The 17,171-nt window shown below is 46.5% G+C and overlaps 2 protein-coding genes across 2 annotated transcripts in view; both read left to right on the plus strand.

The window, feature by feature from the left end:
- The window catches only part of AQP6 (aquaporin 6), a 150,676-nt gene that overhangs the window by 58,271 nt on the left and 75,234 nt on the right, over positions 1-17,171 (plus strand). The window lies entirely within an intron of this gene.
- LOC309335036 (aquaporin-5-like) lies at positions 4,953-13,257 on the plus strand. Its single transcript, XM_081849947.1, has 4 exons — positions 4,953-5,409; positions 9,911-10,072; positions 12,277-12,357; positions 12,514-13,257. The coding sequence occupies exons 1-4, from the start codon at positions 5,047-5,049 to the stop codon at positions 12,748-12,750; spliced, it is 843 nt and encodes a 280-aa protein (XP_081706073.1). The 5' UTR covers positions 4,953-5,046; the 3' UTR covers positions 12,751-13,257.

Genomic DNA, 17,171 nt, shown 5'->3' on the forward strand with positions numbered 1-17,171 from the left:
CCCCAGTTAATCAGGCAGCAGATTTTTTTTATTTTTAAAAATGTAATTATCTTAACACGCCAAAATTGTGGGTAGATACTTCAGAAAGTTCTTTAATTTCTGAATCTTATTTTTCACCTCTTTTCTTTTCCTTCCTTCCTTCCTTCCTGCCTGCCTGCCTGCCTGCCTTTTTCTTTCTCTATTTCTTTCTCCCCCCGCCCCCTTTTGAGTTTTTATTGTACAGTGGAATCTCGGTTTTCAAGCATCTCGGAAGCTGAACGTTTCGGTTTTCAAACGCCGAAAACCCAGAAGTAATTGCTTCCGTTTTCGAACGTGCCTCAGAAGTCGAACGGCTTCCACTGAGGTTTTTTCAAATTTCTCCATTGAAATGGCATGTTTTCTCACACAGATTTATATTATTTCATATTATTTCTATATAGTCCGAAAAGATATCTAATACATGTCTAAAACATAGACAATATAAGCAGTATAATGAGAATGATTGGAAGTTTTACATTTTAACTTGTTATCTAATTATAATGTATTGTATTTTCCTTTCCTTTTTCTCTTTTTCTCTTTACTTTTACTGCTTTTGCTTTGTATGACTTGTTATCTATGTATATATGTTTATGTGGGAAACTAATAAAGATTAATAAAAGAAAGAAAGAAAGAAATTGCAGACCACCCTTTGCACCTCGGTTTTTGAACATTTCGAAGTCGAACAGTCTTCCAGAATGAATTACATTCAAAAACCAAGATTCCACTGTATCTAGATAACTGTCCTGGTTTGGTAAAAAAAAAGGGGGGGAAGAGGGGAGGGAAGTATACCTGAAGGAGCGTCTTCTCCCCCATCCTTTTGCCCGGGCACTGAGGTCCAGCGCCGAGGGCATTCTCGGTAGTCATGCCCGCCCTGTGGAACTCCCTCCCACCAGATGTCAAAGAGAAGAACAACCACCAGACTTTTAGAAGACATTAGGGAAGCTTTTAATGTCTAACAGACCACTGTATTTTAATACTTTGTTGGAAGCTGCCCAGAGTGGCTGGGGAAACCCAGCAAGATGGGTAGGGTATAAATAATAAATTCTATTCTATTCTATTCTATTCTATTCTGTTCTGTTCTGTTCTGTTCTGTTCTGTTCTGTTCTGTTCTGTTCTGTTCTGTTCTGTTCCGTTCTAATATCAAGGTTTGTATTTTTCTCTATAAACCTGGATAAAATCTATTTTATTTTTTTAAAGAAACCTGTGGGTAAATACCACCCTCTTCAAAGAAGCACCCCGCTTTTCTCACACAATGCTTCCAAAAAAGAAACACACACACATTTTTAGATAATAAGCAGCTTTAGCAATTGCTGTTTACATTTGCCTCATAGGGAGGGTGGGGGAAGGTAAATGCCTTCTCTCCCCAGGGCTGCTTCTCTGATCAATATCAACAGCCCCACTGCAAACACACACACACACACACACACACACACACACACACACACGGAGATCTTCTGCCATCAATCTTCTCCCAGCTCATCAGCAGCACATACAGCGAGGAGCATTGGACTGTGCTGTGCATTTGCCAATAGGTGGCGCCATACTTCTTCCCATTGTGAAGAATCCTGTGGTTACTTAAAAGGAAACAGGACCAATAGCCCTTATGGGTGGGATGGGAGAGAATGTCCTTAAAATGTTTCAGATCCCTAGATGCTCTCCCAACTACTCCCTAAAGGTAAAGGTAAAGGGACCCCTGACCATTAGGTCCAGTCGTGACCGACTCTGGGGTTACGGCGCTCATTTTGCTTTATTGGCCGAGGGAGCAGGCGTACAGCTTCTGGGTCATGTGGCCAGCATGACTAAGCCGCTTCTGCCGAACCAGAGCAGCACACGGAAACGCTCTTTACCTTCCCGCTGGAGAGGTACCTATTTATCTACTTGCACTTTGACGTGCTTTTGAACTGCTAGGTTGGCGGGAGCTGAGACTGAGCAACGGGATCTCACCCCATTGCGGGGATTCGAACCACCGACCTTCTGATCAGCAAGCCCCAGGCTCTGTGGTTTAACCCACAGCGCCACCCGCGTCCCTTACCAACTACTCCCTAGGCAGAGCTAATTCAGGCCTCCCACCTACTAAAAAGCGTCATGTTACTTTCACGCTTTCTTCTGCTTCATTTTCCCCGCCAATGTCAGCATGAGTCTGACCAAACTGTGGGAGGCAGTGGAAGACGGAGTGCCTGGCGTGCTCTGGTCCAGCGGGTCACGAAGAGTCAGCCACAACTAAACAACTAAACAACAACCTCTAGTTATGAACTTAATTCATTCTGGAGGTCTGTTCTTAACCTGAAACTGTTCTTAACTAGGTGTGCTTTCGCTAATGGGGCCTCTTGCTGCTGCCGTTGCACCGCCACCACACGATTTCCGTTCTCATCCTGGGGCAAAGTTCTCAACTCGAGGTAACTCTTCCAGGTTAGCGGAGTTTGTAACCTGAGGCGTTTGTAACTCAAGGTACCACTGTATGATGTTTGGGGGGGTGGTCATGGACTACAGAGTGGGCAATTTCAGAATATAAGGCAGGGGTCTGCAACCTAAGGCCCATGGGCCACACATGGGGGTCGTTTAACTGGCCCATGGACCCCCCCCCACTCTGTAGGCTCCCATGCACCGCGCTAAACCGGCACAGAGCAGAGACTGCCTTCCATGACACTGGCCGGCTTCCCATTGGCTGCAGGAAGCTCCTGCAGCCAATGGGAAGCTGCACATGCCTCCTCCGCGCCAGAAAGAGCATTTGCGCATGTGCATGCACACATACACTGAGGTCTACCATGGCGTCTGTGGGACCATGAACCGGCCCAAGCCACAAACACTTTGCTGACCCCTGATATAAGGGCTTGCGGGTGGCGCTGTGGGTTAAACCACAGAGCCTAGGACTTGCCGATCAGAAGGTCGGCGGTTCGAATCCCTGCGACGGGGTGAGCTCCCGTTGCTCGGTCCCAGCTTCTGCCCACCTAGCAGTTTGAAAGCACGTCAAAGTACAAGTAGATAAATAGGTACCACTCTGGCGGGTAGGTAAATGGCATTTCCGTGCGCTGCTCTGGTTCGCCAGAAACGGCTTAGTCATGCTGGCCACATGACCCGGAAGCTGTATGCTGGCTCCCTCGGCCAGTAAAGCGAGATGAGCGCCGCAACCCCAGAGTCGGCCACGCCTGGACCTAATGGTCAGGGGTCCCTTTACCTTTACCTTTTACACCATTGTTCAGGGTTCTCCTCCCTCCTGTGTGTGTGGAGTGGGGACCCTGTGGCAACAGTACTTTTCTATTGCAATTAAGATCAGGTTTACTAGTTGCTTTGCTTCTCAATATACTCTGGTTGGCCTCTGTTATTTTCTCCTACCGATAGGTAACCCACTTAAGGACTCTATATGGGCTCTTAGATATCCCGTAAGGGAAAAGTTGCAGTTTTTTTCCTTATTACGTAAGTGAGCACAGGATCATGGCCATAGAATCTGAGCCGCAAATCTCACTGATGATGACCAGAGGCAAATTGTGAATTTCTCAGCCCAGCCTACAGTGGTACCTTGGGTTAAGTACTTAATTCGTTCCCGAGGTCTGTTCTTAACCTGAAACTGTTCTTAACCTGAAGCACCACTTTAGCTAATGGGGCCTCCTGCTGCCGCCGCACCGCCGGAGCACGATTTCTGTTCTCATCCTGAAGCAAAGTTCTTTTTTCCCCCCAAATTTTTTTTATTGGTTTTCACAACATTATAAACAAACAAACAAACAAACAAACAAACAAACACCTAAGACAAACAAACACAAATCATAGCCTTATTGAAAATTACACTTATTAACATTGTTAAGTGACTTCCTTGCTTCCCCTTGGTTTAATTTCATTGCATATCCTTTTAACGGTTTTCCAAATCACAGTTCTTATAAAATTTAACTTAAACATTAACAACCTTAGATCTTCACATTATGAAATTAAACATATTAATTCATCACTTAACATAAATAAAATCCTAAACCAATTAAGTATCTGAAGCTGTTTTCAGTTCATTTAACTTAACATATTCAACTAAGTAATCATTAAATTTAATCCACTCTTCCTGATACCCCTCCTCCCTCTGGTCGCGGACTCTTCCGGTTAGGTCGTCTAGCTCCGAAAAATCCATCATCTTCATCTGCCATTCTTCTATCGTTGGTAATTCCTGGGTTTCATCCTGCAGCAAAGTTCTTAACCTGAAGCACTACAGTGGTACCTCGCAAGACGAACGCCTCGTAAGACGAAAAACTCGCAAAATGAAAGGGTTTTTTGTTTTTTGAGTTGCTTCGCAAGACGGATTTCCCTATGGGCTTGCTTCGCAAGACGAAAACATCTTTCAAGTTTGTTTCCTTTGTCTTGCGAGTTTGTTTCCTTTTTCTTAAAACCGTGCATTCACTTCGAGGAGCAACTCATAGCACGCGGTGTGGTAGCCTTTTTTGAGGTTTTTGAAGACTTTGGTCATTTTTGAAGCTTTTCCAAAGTCCGTGCTTCGCAAGACGAAAAAAATCACAAGACGAAAAAACTCGTGGAACGAATTAATTTCGTCTTGCAAGGCACCACTGTATTTCTGGATTAGCGGAGTCTGTAACCTAAAGCGTATGTAACCCGAGGTACCCCTGTATTTCACAAGGTTGTTGCGAAGGGGGGAAATGGGATAACTCCCTCTATAATGTTCTGGTTTCCTTAGAGGGCGGATGGGATATAATTGCATTAAAAAATGACAAATGGGACTCGGGCGCGGCACAATTAGCTCCCTTCGGGTTTTGGATAGCGGCTTCCCTTGGCAGTTCAGAAGCTGACAGCCTGTGTTATATAAAATCCCTGTGGATGGGAGGGTCCATCACAGGCTCAGACAGGCCTCCGCCTGACTCATGGGGAGACGCTCCAAAAATTTCCCACCTGAAGCTCCGGTTCTTACAAGGCTGGGCCAGGTTCGTTCCAGCCTGGGGCAAGGACACATATAAAGGCTTCCAGGGCTCTCTCTCCTGCCTGCGGGCTCAGAGCGGCCGCAGAGGCAAGCGTGGATCCCTGCGGCCTTCTGCAACGATGAAGCGGGAACTGTGTTCGAGGGCTTTGACTCGCGCCTTCCTGGCCGAATTAATTGGCACGACGGTCTTTGTGTTTGTAGGCCTGGGCTCTGCCCTGCCCTGGCCCCTGGCCTCCCCTTCAGTCCTGCAAGTCGCTCTCGCCTTTGGCCTGGCTATCGGCACCTTGGCCCAATGCTTGGGCCACGTCAGCGGCGCCCATCTCAACCCTGCAGTCACCACCGCGTTCCTGCTGGGCTCTCGCATCTCCCTTTGCAAAGCTGCTTCCTACGTCCTCGCTCAGCTCCTTGGAGCAGTGGTGGGAGCCGCTCTTCTCTATGAGTTGACCCCCCGTGAGGTCCACGGAAGCCTGGGGGTCAATGGGGTGAGTCTGAGAATGATCACTGATGGGGAGGTCAGACCTTCAAAGTGCCCCTATTTTCCAGGGACAGCCCCGGATTTACAAACACCATCCCGGGTTTTGATCTGATCCCAGAATGTCCCGCTTTTCCTTAGGACGTCCCTATTTTCATCAGAGAAATGTTGGAGGGTACGGAGTTATGTGACCTTTGAGCCAAGGAGATAAGTAACTCTGCAACTTTTAGAAGACATCTGAAGGCAGCTCTGTATAGGAAAGCTTTTTTAAAAAAAGTTTAATGTTTTATTATGTTTTTATACATGTTGGAAGCTGCTCAGAGTGGCTGGGGCAACCCCGTCCGATGGGTGGGGTATAAATAGTATAATAATAATAATAATAGTTGATGATGATGGTGATGAATAGGCCGCTAAAAGAGATTGCCAGGCAGTGTGCAAAGGAAATGTGCTTTGTAGGATGAATGACAACATACAGTAGTACCTCGGTTCTTGAATGTAATCCGTTCCGGAAGAACGTTTGACTTTCACAACATTCAAAAACCGAGGCACAAAGAGCTGGTTTAAAGTTCAATGGAGAAAAGCCGTTTGACTTCTGAGGTACGTTTGAAATCAGAATCATTTACTTCCGGGTTTTCGGTGTTTAGGTTCCAAAACATTTGGCTTCAGAGACGCTCAAAAACCGAGGTACCGCTATATAACCCTGGAGTTCAAAGGACCTCTGGATTTATTTGGCTGCGCCAACCGTTTTCCATCTTACTTGAAAACCAAACCTTACCTTCTCCGGTCTTTTTTGAGATGTTGCCACAGCAACATCTTTAAGTTTTGCAGTTATTCATATGGGCTTGAATTTGAATTTCGTCCATCTAATTGAAAACTTCACCGAATTCTGGCATTCCTGCACAAGCCCAGGCCCATTCAACCCTGCTGTGATTTTAAAATAAAAGAAATGCGCATTTTCTTCTGCAGATTTTGGAGACTCTTGAGTGCCTTGGAGCAGCCACATCCATGGAGAAAGGAGCTGTGTTTCTTCTTTGCTATTATTGCTTTGCCAGAATCCTTTCCCCTTGGTAGCAACAGAAGCAGTTGCCGTCATTGACTCTCTCTCATTCCCTGCACAGTAGTTTGAGACTCTGTTGGTCTGTTTCAGTAATCTAGAGTGATGAAGAGCTTGTGCATGTGCATTTATTAATATGCTTAGGAACGATGGGAGATTTTTGGACATCTGATTCTCCTACGATTGGGTCTGATGGTGATATGCATATACCAGGTGTATGCTTAGTGTCACATTCCCTCCAAGATTTCTCCGATGAAAATAAGGACCGTCCTATTCTATTATTATTATTATTATTATTATTATTATTATATTACACTATTTATACCCCACCCATCTGAGTGTTGCCCCAGCCACTCAGGGTGGTTTACAACATATATAAAAAACATAATAAAACGTTAAACATTTATTTAAAAACATCCCTATATAGGGCTGCCTTCAGGTGTCTTCTAAAGGTTGTATAGTTACTTATCTCCTTGGCTCGGGAGGGGGGTCACAAAACTCCATACCCTCCAACTTTCCCCCCATGAAAATAGGGTCATCATACTCTCCAACATTTCTCTGACGAAAATAGGGACGTCCTAAGGAAAAGAAGGACATTCCAGGGTCCAATCAGAAACTGGGACGGCATCTGTAAATTCGGGACTGTCCCTGGAAAGCAGGGACACCTAAAAGGTCTGGTGTCAAAATCTGGAAATTAAAAGATCTACTAAAAGATAGCATCTGCTGCAACCTGCTGTCTCTGCCCCTGTGAAATGCGCAGTGTAGTGGGGGTGACATTGCTGAATGGCAAGAGAAATGTGCTTTGCACATGTTCAGAGACACTCCTTTTACCATTGCTTTGTGTGTTCTGGGACTGCATCCTTGCATTAAACGCAGGTTTGTGTTGGGGGGCAGAGAGCCCTGGTAAAATCTGATAGACCGAATTTCCTCATCCAAAGCTGCCCTGGTTGTGAGATCTTCAGAGCAGGCCCTTCTCTGAGAGGGCCAATGTGGTGTAGTGGTTAAGAGCGACAGACTCGTAATCTGGGGAACCGGGTTCACGTCTCCGCTCCTCCACATGCAGCTGCTGGGTGACCTTGGGCTAGTTACACTTCTTTGAAGTCTCTCAGCCCCACTTACCTCACAGAGTGTTTCTTGTCGGGGAGGAAGGGAAAGGAGAATGTTAACTGCTTTGAGACTCCTTCGGGTAGTGATAAAGCAGGATATCAAATCCAAACTCCTCCTCCTCCTCCCTCTCCTCCTCCTCCTCTTCTTCTTCTTCTCTCGGTCCTGCCACCCTCACAGGAACAATTGGTAGAGAAGCAGGACAGGGCCTTCTCGGTGGCAGCTCCCAGACTCTGGAACACCCTAGAGAACTTAGACTAGCTCCCTCCTTGTCCTTCCACTGGCAGCTGAAGACTTTCTTATTCCAGCTGACTTTTGGGAACTGACAACTTTTAACAAAAGCCTGGTTCTTCACAGTTTTTCTTGTAATTATCTTTATGTTCTTCATAGATCATAGATCGATAGTTTTAATTCTTTTTTTTAAAATGGTTTCCCTATGTTTTTAGCTGTTCTTATTTCACCTGTAAGCTACCTTGAATCCCTGTCAAGGAAAAAGGCTGGATATAAATAATAATAATAATTTATTATTTATACCCCGCCCATCTGGCTGGGCTTCCCCAGCTACTCTGGGCGGCTTCCAACAGAATATTAAAATACAATATTAAAATACTACGCCACGTCCAGTTTTCTCAGTTTCTCGTTTTCATGTTTTAAGTTCAGCTTTCTACATTTGTTGTTGTTATTTGGTATCATGTTGTCATACTATATTCTGATTTTATGTTGTGAATTGCCCTGAGATAGGGCTGTATACAAATTTAATTAATTGTTCATAGTAATAAACTGTGCCTCAGACTTAAGCCTTTGCAACCAATCTGATCAAACAGCAGAACTTTTAAACATTTCAAATTATGGCCTTCTCTCTCTCTCTCTCTCTCTCTCTCTCTCTCTCTCTCTTTAAAATCCCTTTGGTTAACCCCAGCCGCTGGCTTGTTTTTTCTGGAAGTGTGTTACGAGACTGAATTATCAGTCGGCCGGCAGAATCTGCCTGGAGGAGGCAATTCTAAATGCTGGGCGAAATTAAAATGAAACAGAACTCTCTCGCCTCGGCTTTGTTGTTTTGCAGAGAAGTCACAGAGGGCCCAGTCCGAAGGTTGCTTCTCTCTGTTCTTCACCGCCAGTGATCTCTGACCCCGAAATCTTTGGTATATTTTTGTCTCGGCTCTCGCTAATACCAGCTTTTGCAGAGCAGACATCGCCTCTTGTCCTTTTGCCCAGTTATGCAAGGCAAGCCGGGCCCCTCCCATGCCCTGAACTGGATCCTTGATTTTTCCTCTCCTGTTCAGAATGAAATGTCTTGACAACAGTGGTTTTAAATTGCTTTCTTTTGACCCCAAGTGCTCAGAAAAATTGGTCAAAATCTCCAGTCATTTGAAAACTAGGACGTTAAATAAAAACACCAGGGAGTGCTTTTCATGTGGTTAACTAGTATATTTTGCAAAATTACAAAGAGCACACCTTTTTTCACTATGATGACAGTGGTACCTCGGGTTACATACGCTTCAGGTTACAGACTCCGCTAACCCAGAAATAGTACCTCGGGTTAAGAACTTTGCTTCAGGATGAGAACAGAAATCGTGCTCTGGTGGCACGGCAGCAGCAGGAGGCCCCATTAGGAGTGGACCTCTGGAATGAATTAAGTACTTAACCCGAGGTACCACTGTATTACTATTTAAACTAAAACTAGTTTTTTTTTATTTGCTGAAAATCTTATTTACCACTGTATTATTATTTAAACTAAAACTAGTTTTTTTGGATTTGCTGAAAATCTTTTCTAAATCTTTCCCTAAAAAAACTTTGGTCATCCTCCCCCCCCAAAACCTCAACAACTTTGGTCAATCCTTTTTTAAAATATATATATATTTGTTATCAGGAATTTGAACAAAGCATATTATCTTAAAACATACCATCCTTAATTTCCCCCCCATTTCCCCCCTCCCCGTTTATTCAAAACCTGCCAAGGAGTCCAGTTCACTTTGTTGCTTCTTTAAGTACTTAGTAAAAGGTTCCCATTCATCTTTAAAGTCACAGTTAGCCTTGTCCCATAGTTTATGTGTCAGTTTTGCCAATTCTGCATAGTCCATCTGTTTCTCTTGCCATAATTCTTTGGTCAATCCAATGGGTAGGTAACCGCCAGTTTATTTATAGTGGGAGTAGATCGCAGTCTCTTGGAAGTTGGACACCTCGCCGTACCCCATGTCCTCACTGCGGCCGATGGTGCTACGTTGTGGAAGCGGTTCACCGTGTCAACCCCTCGCAACCGACGCAGCTGGTTGGATCCACTCAAAAGTCCACCCGGACAGTCAAGTAGACCTTCAGTTAGGGACATTTCTCACCAACGTGCCTTCTTTTCCAGCCCCAGAACACCACGTCGGCAGGACAGGCTGTGACCATTGAGATGTTCCTCACACTCCAGCTGGTCCTCTGCGTCTTTGCGTCCACCGACAGCCGCAGGGCGGATGTTGGCTTCCCAGCATTGTCCATTGGATTGTCAGTCACTGCAGGACACCTGATAGGGGTGGGTATCAGGGAGAGGGAGAGACGCACAGGTCCCTCTTGTGAAAATCCACCGCTTATATCAAAACGCTTAGCTCTTCCCTCAAAGATCCTCAGTTGTAAACTTGCAATTTGATCTCACATTTTAGGCTGTGTTTTGTGGCAACTCCAGTCCAGGGTCTTATCAACGCTGACCTTGGTGTGGAACAGGGTCATTCATATATGTGTGTGGGGTGTGTGTGTGTGTGTGTGTGTGTGTGTGTGTGTATGAATGGTGCCACAGACCCCCCCAGGTGTGTTATGAGGGGGTCTGCAGATCACCAGATGGGAATCACCATGCTTAACAGGGAAACTGAGTGAACAGAAAAGCCTTAGCTATGGCAGGCACCAAAGAAAACATAATTTTACATGGATTTTTGAAATAATAATAATAATAATAATAATAATAATAATAATAATAATAATATATTATATTTATACCCTGCCCATCTGGCTGGGTTTCCCCAGCCACTCTGGGCGGCTCCCAACAGAATATTAAAAACATGATAAAACAAGCATTAGAAACTTACTGATACAGGGCTGCCTACAGATGTCTTCTAAAAGTCAGATAGTTGTTTATTTCCTTGACATCTGATGGGAGGGTGTTCCAAAGGGCGGGCACCACTACCGAGAAGCCCTCCACCTGGTTCCCTGTAATCTCACTTCTCGCAGTGAGGGAATTGCTAGAAGGCCCTCAGAGCTGGACCTCAGGGTCCGGGCTGAACAATGGGGGTGGAGACGCTCCTTCAGGTATACTGGGCCGAGGTCGTTTAGGGCTTTCAACGTCAGCACCAACACTTTGAATTGTGCTCGGAAACGTACTGGGAGCCAATATAGTTCTGTCAGGACTGGTGTTATATGGTCTCAGCGCCACTCCCAGTCACCAGTATAGCTGCCGCATTCTGTATTAGTTGTATTTTCCAGGCTACCTTATAAGGTAGCCACACCTAGAGCATATTGCAGTAGTCTATATAATAATAATAATAATAATAATAATAATAATAATAATAATAATAATAATAATTTATTATTTATACCCCACCCATCTGGCTGGGTTTCCCCAGCCACTCTGGGCAGCTTCTAACTGAATATGTTAGACATTAAAAACTTCCCTAAAGAGGAAGAAAGTCTATGCTTTAGTAGCTATGTTTTATTATGACTTTTTGTATTGGATCAGATTATAAGGTGTGCGTTCTTTGTTGTATATTTTGTTGCTGTATACCGCATTGTGTATAGCAATATAGAAAGGCGGTGTACAAATTAAAAGTGAAATGAAATAAAATGACAATATTACAGTTGGGAGGATATTCTGGCAAGCTCCAAGCCTGCTCTGGGGGGGGGGGGGGTGTTAGGCTGCAATGGCTATTGGATGCTGGAGGATATTTCATGAGGTCATGCACAATAGGAAACTGGGCTGTGCCCGGTTCTCTGCACAGCTGGGGCAGAAAATCACAAACGCAGAATGCAACTCCTCACATGCAGTGAAAACTGCTTGCAGACCCTCCAAATATCCCAATTTTCCAGAATCAGTCCCAGATTTACAGAAGCTGTCCTGGTTTATGATTGAATCCCAGAATGTCCTGCCTTCCCTTAGGACATCACCCCATTTTTCATCCAAAAAATGCTGGAGGGTACGGTGTTATGCGATACCCAAGCCAAGGAGATAAATAACTATACAGTCGTACCTTGGATCTCAGTCGCCTTGGCTCCTGAACAAATCGGCTCCGGATCGAAATCCAGAAGGGAGTTTCCAGTTTTTGAACGTTCTTTTGGAACCCGAACGTCCAATGCGGGTTCCGTGGGTTCCAATTGGCTGCAGGTGCTTCCTGCAGCCAATCAGAAGCCGTGCTTTGGTTGAACGGACTTCCAGAACAGATTCCGTTCAACTTCCAAGGTACAACTGTACAACCTTTAGAAGATATCTAACGGCAGCCCTGTATAGGGATTTTTTTTTTAAAATGTTTAATGTTTTATTATGTTTTTATACATGTTGGAAGTCACTCAGAGTGGCTGGGGCAGCCCAGAGGGGCGGGGTATAAATAATAAAATTACCTTTATTATTATTGTTGTTGTTGTTGTTGTTGTTGTTGTTGTTATATTGAGGACCCTATTTTCATTGGAGAAATGTTGGAGGGCATGTATTTGGTTTCCTTCCCTCCTCTCACCCACCTCTTTATGTTTCCCTAGATCTACTACACTGGCTGCTCTATGAACCCGGCTAGATCCTTTGGCCCAGCTCTGGTCATGGGGAACTTTGCTAACCACTGGGTAAGAGAAGACTCTGCCTCTGTTCTGGGATGGGATGAGCCTTGCTGGAGAAGCATCTCTCAAAGTGAGGCCCTTGCAGCTAGACCCACACAGCAGCTGCTGGCAAAGTCCTAGCCCTAGCTTTGACCAAAGCATCCTTTCTTTCTCTCTGCACAGATTTTCTGGATCGGGCCGCTAGCTGGTGCCATCGTAGCCATGATGCTATACGACTATCTTTTGTGCCCGCAACCCAGGAGCACGGCAGACCGAATTGCCATCCTCAGAGGAGACCGTGATCCTGAGAAAGAAGCAGAGCATGGACGTCAGAAGAAGCAGTCCTTGAAGACCTACTCTGTCCACACACTTCACAAGCTCATCGACTCGGATGATAAGGCTTGTGGGTTGGTCTCTTAAAGGAGACAGGCTCAGCCTTCTTGTTTACGCAGTGGGATGGACGAGGCAGCTAACCTTATGCTCAAGATTCAGCTCTGTGGACTAGGAATTCCTCGCCTTTGTCTCACCTCCAAACAGAGGATTGGGTGGGAGAAAGCACCTTCCTTGCCCATGTGACTTTTCAAAACGCTGCTTGCTGACAGACTCTAGCTGTCAGGTTTCAGGGAATCCCTCCCCGCACCCTGCACCCCTTGGCAGTAGATAAGCAGAACAAAGGAAAAGGAGTCTTCTTACCAGTTAGAAACTTTAATGATCACAGCGAGAAGAAAGAATCTATTTCCTAGGAATGGCGGTGCTCCCAATTAAGGGTTCCACCCACTTCCTCCCTACTCACCCATGTCACTACCACATCTTGTAACCTGAGCTGGTAACCACTGTGCTTTCTGTGCTGCCACCTTATCTACTCCTCTTGAGCTTGGGCTGAGCGGATGGATGCTTTCCAGAGAGAGCGAATCTGTTCTCTCTCCATCCAGGATTTCCCAGCTTCTGCCTTCTGAACTATGCCCCTCTGCAAACCACTGTTCCAAATCTATACTGTCCTTCTGCTCCTGGGAAGATTCAGGATCAGGGGGAGGGGGGGCTCCGAACTATCCTCAGTGCAGCCCTCCTCAGCACAGTCCCCGACACTAGCATAGGAAAATCATGATCTCAGGAGGGCATACCCAGCGGGGTAGCTAGCTGCTCCGGCACCGAGAGTGGCGGGGGAAGGGTTATCCGCTTACGGGGGCAGAGCGATCCACCCACGGGAGCACCATAGTGAGCTGCCCACAGAGTCTGCCTGGTGGACGCAGGCCCCACGCAGGCCCCATTTCAGGCAGCGCGGGGCCCCGAGCCACTGCGTCCCTCCCAGGAGGGACGCATGGCTTGGGCTCGCTGCAGACAAGCCCCCCCCCCCAGTAAGTGGCGCCCCCCATGGTGTGACATTTTGTCACCTGCTCAGGGATGACACCAGGGTGGGCCACAACCCCCCGCACCCCGCTTTGTATGCCCCTGGGCACACCCACACTAAAAACCTTATTGTGGTTTTGAATTCATTTTTTAAATTGTCGTGGTTTTCATCAGCAAATTCTGGGAATGATCATCTCGACTGCCCTCCTCTGCCCACGTTCCAGCTTGTCAATATCCTTCTTAAATTGTGGCACCCAGTACTGGACACAGTATTCTAGTTGTGCTCTTCAGGCACCCAGTAATTTACTAATATCATTTGTATGAAATTAATATGCCGATCAGAAGGTCGGCAGTTCGAATCCCCGTGATGGGGTGAGCTCCCGTTGCTCGGTCCCTGCTCCTGCCAACCTAGCAGTTCGAAAGCACGTCAAAGTGCAAGTAGATAAATAGGTACCGCTCTGGCGGGAAGGTAAACGGCGTTTCCGTGCGCTGCTCTGGTTCGTCAGAAGCAGCTTAGTCATGCTGGCCACATGACTCAGAAGCTGTACGCCGGCTCCCTCGGCCAATAAAGCGAGATGAGCGCCGCAACCCCAGAGTCGGCCACGACTGGACCTAATGGTCAGGGGTCCCTTTACCTTTAATATGTCTGATTAATTCTAATTACGGCATCCTTTCTCTGCATGCTGTGGGTAATTTCTCTTTGTCCCTTTGTTGTTGCTTCTGTATATCTTGACGGTGGACTTTTAAATAGCCCATAGCAGCTTCAATTGCTGGAATCTTATTGCCTTCTCTCTTTCTAAGCAGGAGAAATCTGTTCCCCTTTGTATCCTGAGGGCACTGGAGGTCCCGGGCTCTTAATAAACATCTCGCCCAAACAGTCTAGTCTCTCGCCTCTTCAACACAAGCTTCCATTGCCATAAATTCCTCTTTTCATCTCGCTTTCCACTCTTCCTGACCTTGCAATTTCTCATGATTGCCGCTGATTTGAGGCAAGCAGCATTAAATAAGATGTATTTCAGCAATAACAGACCCCTTGTATTTTTTTCCCCCCTCGGCTAGAAGATACAGAAAAGATAAAAGACAGAGAGCGAATATTTCTGTCTCAGCAATAATAACCTTGTCAATCTTGGTGTCTGCGGCTCAACAGATGGCAAAAATCCCTTCTGTTCAGAGCTAATGGGCAAGATTTTATTAAAAGCCTGATATTTGCGAGAAAGCCTGCATGCCTCCGTGTGTCTTTGTGGGCTTTTTAAAAACAACAACAACCACCACAAACCCAGAGATTTATGTACACTGGGCTGGAGTGCAAGCAGAGGGTTTATTACAAATGGCTCGAATTTGGTGGTGCATATCCTTGCTTTATCCCCAGATCTCATTCCACTGATGGATGAGCTGCGGAGATTAAACAGAGATTGTTGAGGCAATTATAAAGAGAGGAGAAATTGCTGTACCACTGACAGCACAGCCTCTGGCACTGATGGATTCCACATCTCCATTTGAGTCAAAGCCTTTATCCCCAAACGTCTTTTCAACGCCAGGACTCAGTCCTGGAAAAAGTGGTGCAATAATCAAGGAGCGAGCCTCTTGCCATGTACAGAGCGTATTGCAGTCATCAATGAATAACTGCAGCTAACCACATCTGGACGACTTCTTCTTCTTCTTCTTCTTCTTTCTTTATTTATTTATACCCCGCCCATCTGGCTGGGTCCCCCCAGCCACTCTGGGCGGCTTCCAACAAAACACTAAAATACAATAACCTATTAAACATTAAAAGCTTCCCTAAAGAGGGCTGCCTTCAGATGTCTTCTAAAAGTTTGATAGTTATTTTTCTTTTTGACATCTGGTGGGAGGGCGTTCCACAGGGCGGGCGCCACTACTGAGAAGGCCCTCTGCCTGGTTACCTGTAGCTTTGCTTCTCGCAATGAGGGAACACCCAGAAGGCCATTGGCGCTGGACCTCAGTGTCCGGGCAGAACGATGGAGGTGGAGACGCCCCTTCAGATATACTGGACCGAGGCTGTTTAGGGCTTTAAAGGTCAGCACCAATACTTTTAATTGTGCTCGGAAACGTACTGGGAGCCAATGTAGGTCTTTCAAGACCGGTGTTATATGGTCTCGGCAGCCACTCCCAGTCACAAGTCTAGCTGCTGCATTCTGGATTAATTGTAGTTTCCGGGTCACCTTGAAAGATAACCCCACACAGAGTGCATTGCAGTGGTCCAAGCGAGAGATAACCAGAGCATGCACCACTCTGGCGAGACAGTCTGCAGGCAGGTAGGGTCTCAGCCTACGTACCAGATGGAGCTGGTAAACAGCTGCCTTGGACACAGAATTGACCTGCGCCTCCATGGTCAGCTGCAAGTCCAGAATGACTCCCAGGCTGCGCACCTGGTCCTTCAGGGGCACAGTTACCCCATTCAGGACCAGGGAATCCTCCACACCTGTCCGCCTACTGTCCCCCCAAAACAGTACTTCTGCCTTCTCAGGATTCAACCTCAATCTGTTAGCCGCCATTCATCCTCCAACCGCCTCCAGACACTCACACAGTAGTGCTGAGCTACCAGTGGCTCGAATAGAGGCGTTGCTGCTCATATCAACAGACAGGCCCGGTTTTTCCAAGGCTACCTTCCCAGCTGCTTCCCGGCCCCCCTCCCCAACCGATCATTGCATCAGATGAAGGAATGTTGAACTTGCTCCTGTTTTAAAGGAGCTTGCTCCTGTTTTAAAGGAACTTGCTCCTGTTTTAAAGGAGCTGCATTGCAGTGGTCCAAGCGAGAGATAACCAGAGCATGCACCGCTCTGGCGAGACAGTCTGCAGGCAGGTAGGGTCTCAGCCTACGTACCAGATGGAGCTGGTAAACAGCTGCCTTGGACACAGAATTGACCTGCACCTCCATGGTCAGCTGCAAGTCCAGAATGACTCCCAGGCTGCGCACCTGGTCCTTCAGGGGCACAGTTACCCCATTCAGGACCAGGGAATCCTCCACACCTGTCCGCCTACTGCCCCCCCAAAACAGTACTTCTGCCTTGTCAGGATTCAACCTCAATCTGTTAGCCGCCATTCATCCTCCAACCGCCTCCAGACACTCACACAGTGTCTAAAGTGCTGAGCTACCAGTGGCTCGAATAGAGGCGTTGCTGCTCATATCGACAGACGGGCCCGGTTTTTCCAAGGCTACCTTCCCAGCTGCTTCTCGCCCCCCCTCCCCAACCGATCATTGCATCAGATGAAGGAATGTTGAACTTGCTCCTGTTTTAAAGGAGCTTTAAAAGGCCCAAACTGCACAACCAAATTTGTCGGTGGGGTGACTCCTTCAGGTCACCAGATAATCAGCTCTTCGTTCAGTTCACTTGTACTGGATCACGCATCACACATTTCTCTATGGAACTGTAGAGTTGGGTCATCTAATCCAGTGTTTCCCAACCTTGTGCCTCCAGCTGTTTTTGGACTACAATTCCCATCATCCCTTGCCACTGGTCTTGCTAGTCAGGGAT

Source organism: Podarcis erhardii (genome assembly GCF_964252035.2).
Source record: "Podarcis erhardii genome assembly, chromosome: 2".
NCBI lineage: Eukaryota > Metazoa > Chordata > Lepidosauria > Squamata > Lacertidae > Podarcis > Podarcis erhardii.

Excerpts from the sequence above, each read along its gene's own strand:
- LOC309335036 (XM_081849947.1), top strand. The coding sequence starts at position 5,047 with ATGAAGCGGGAACTGTGTTCGAGGGCTTTGACTCGCGCCTTCCTGGCC. Across the intron at positions 5,410-9,910 it reads GAAGCCTGGGGGTCAATGGG|CCCCAGAACACCACGTCGGC; the intron begins GTGAGTCTGAGA and ends CTTCTTTTCCAG. Across the intron at positions 10,073-12,276 it reads CTGCAGGACACCTGATAGGG|ATCTACTACACTGGCTGCTC; the intron begins GTGGGTATCAGG and ends ATGTTTCCCTAG.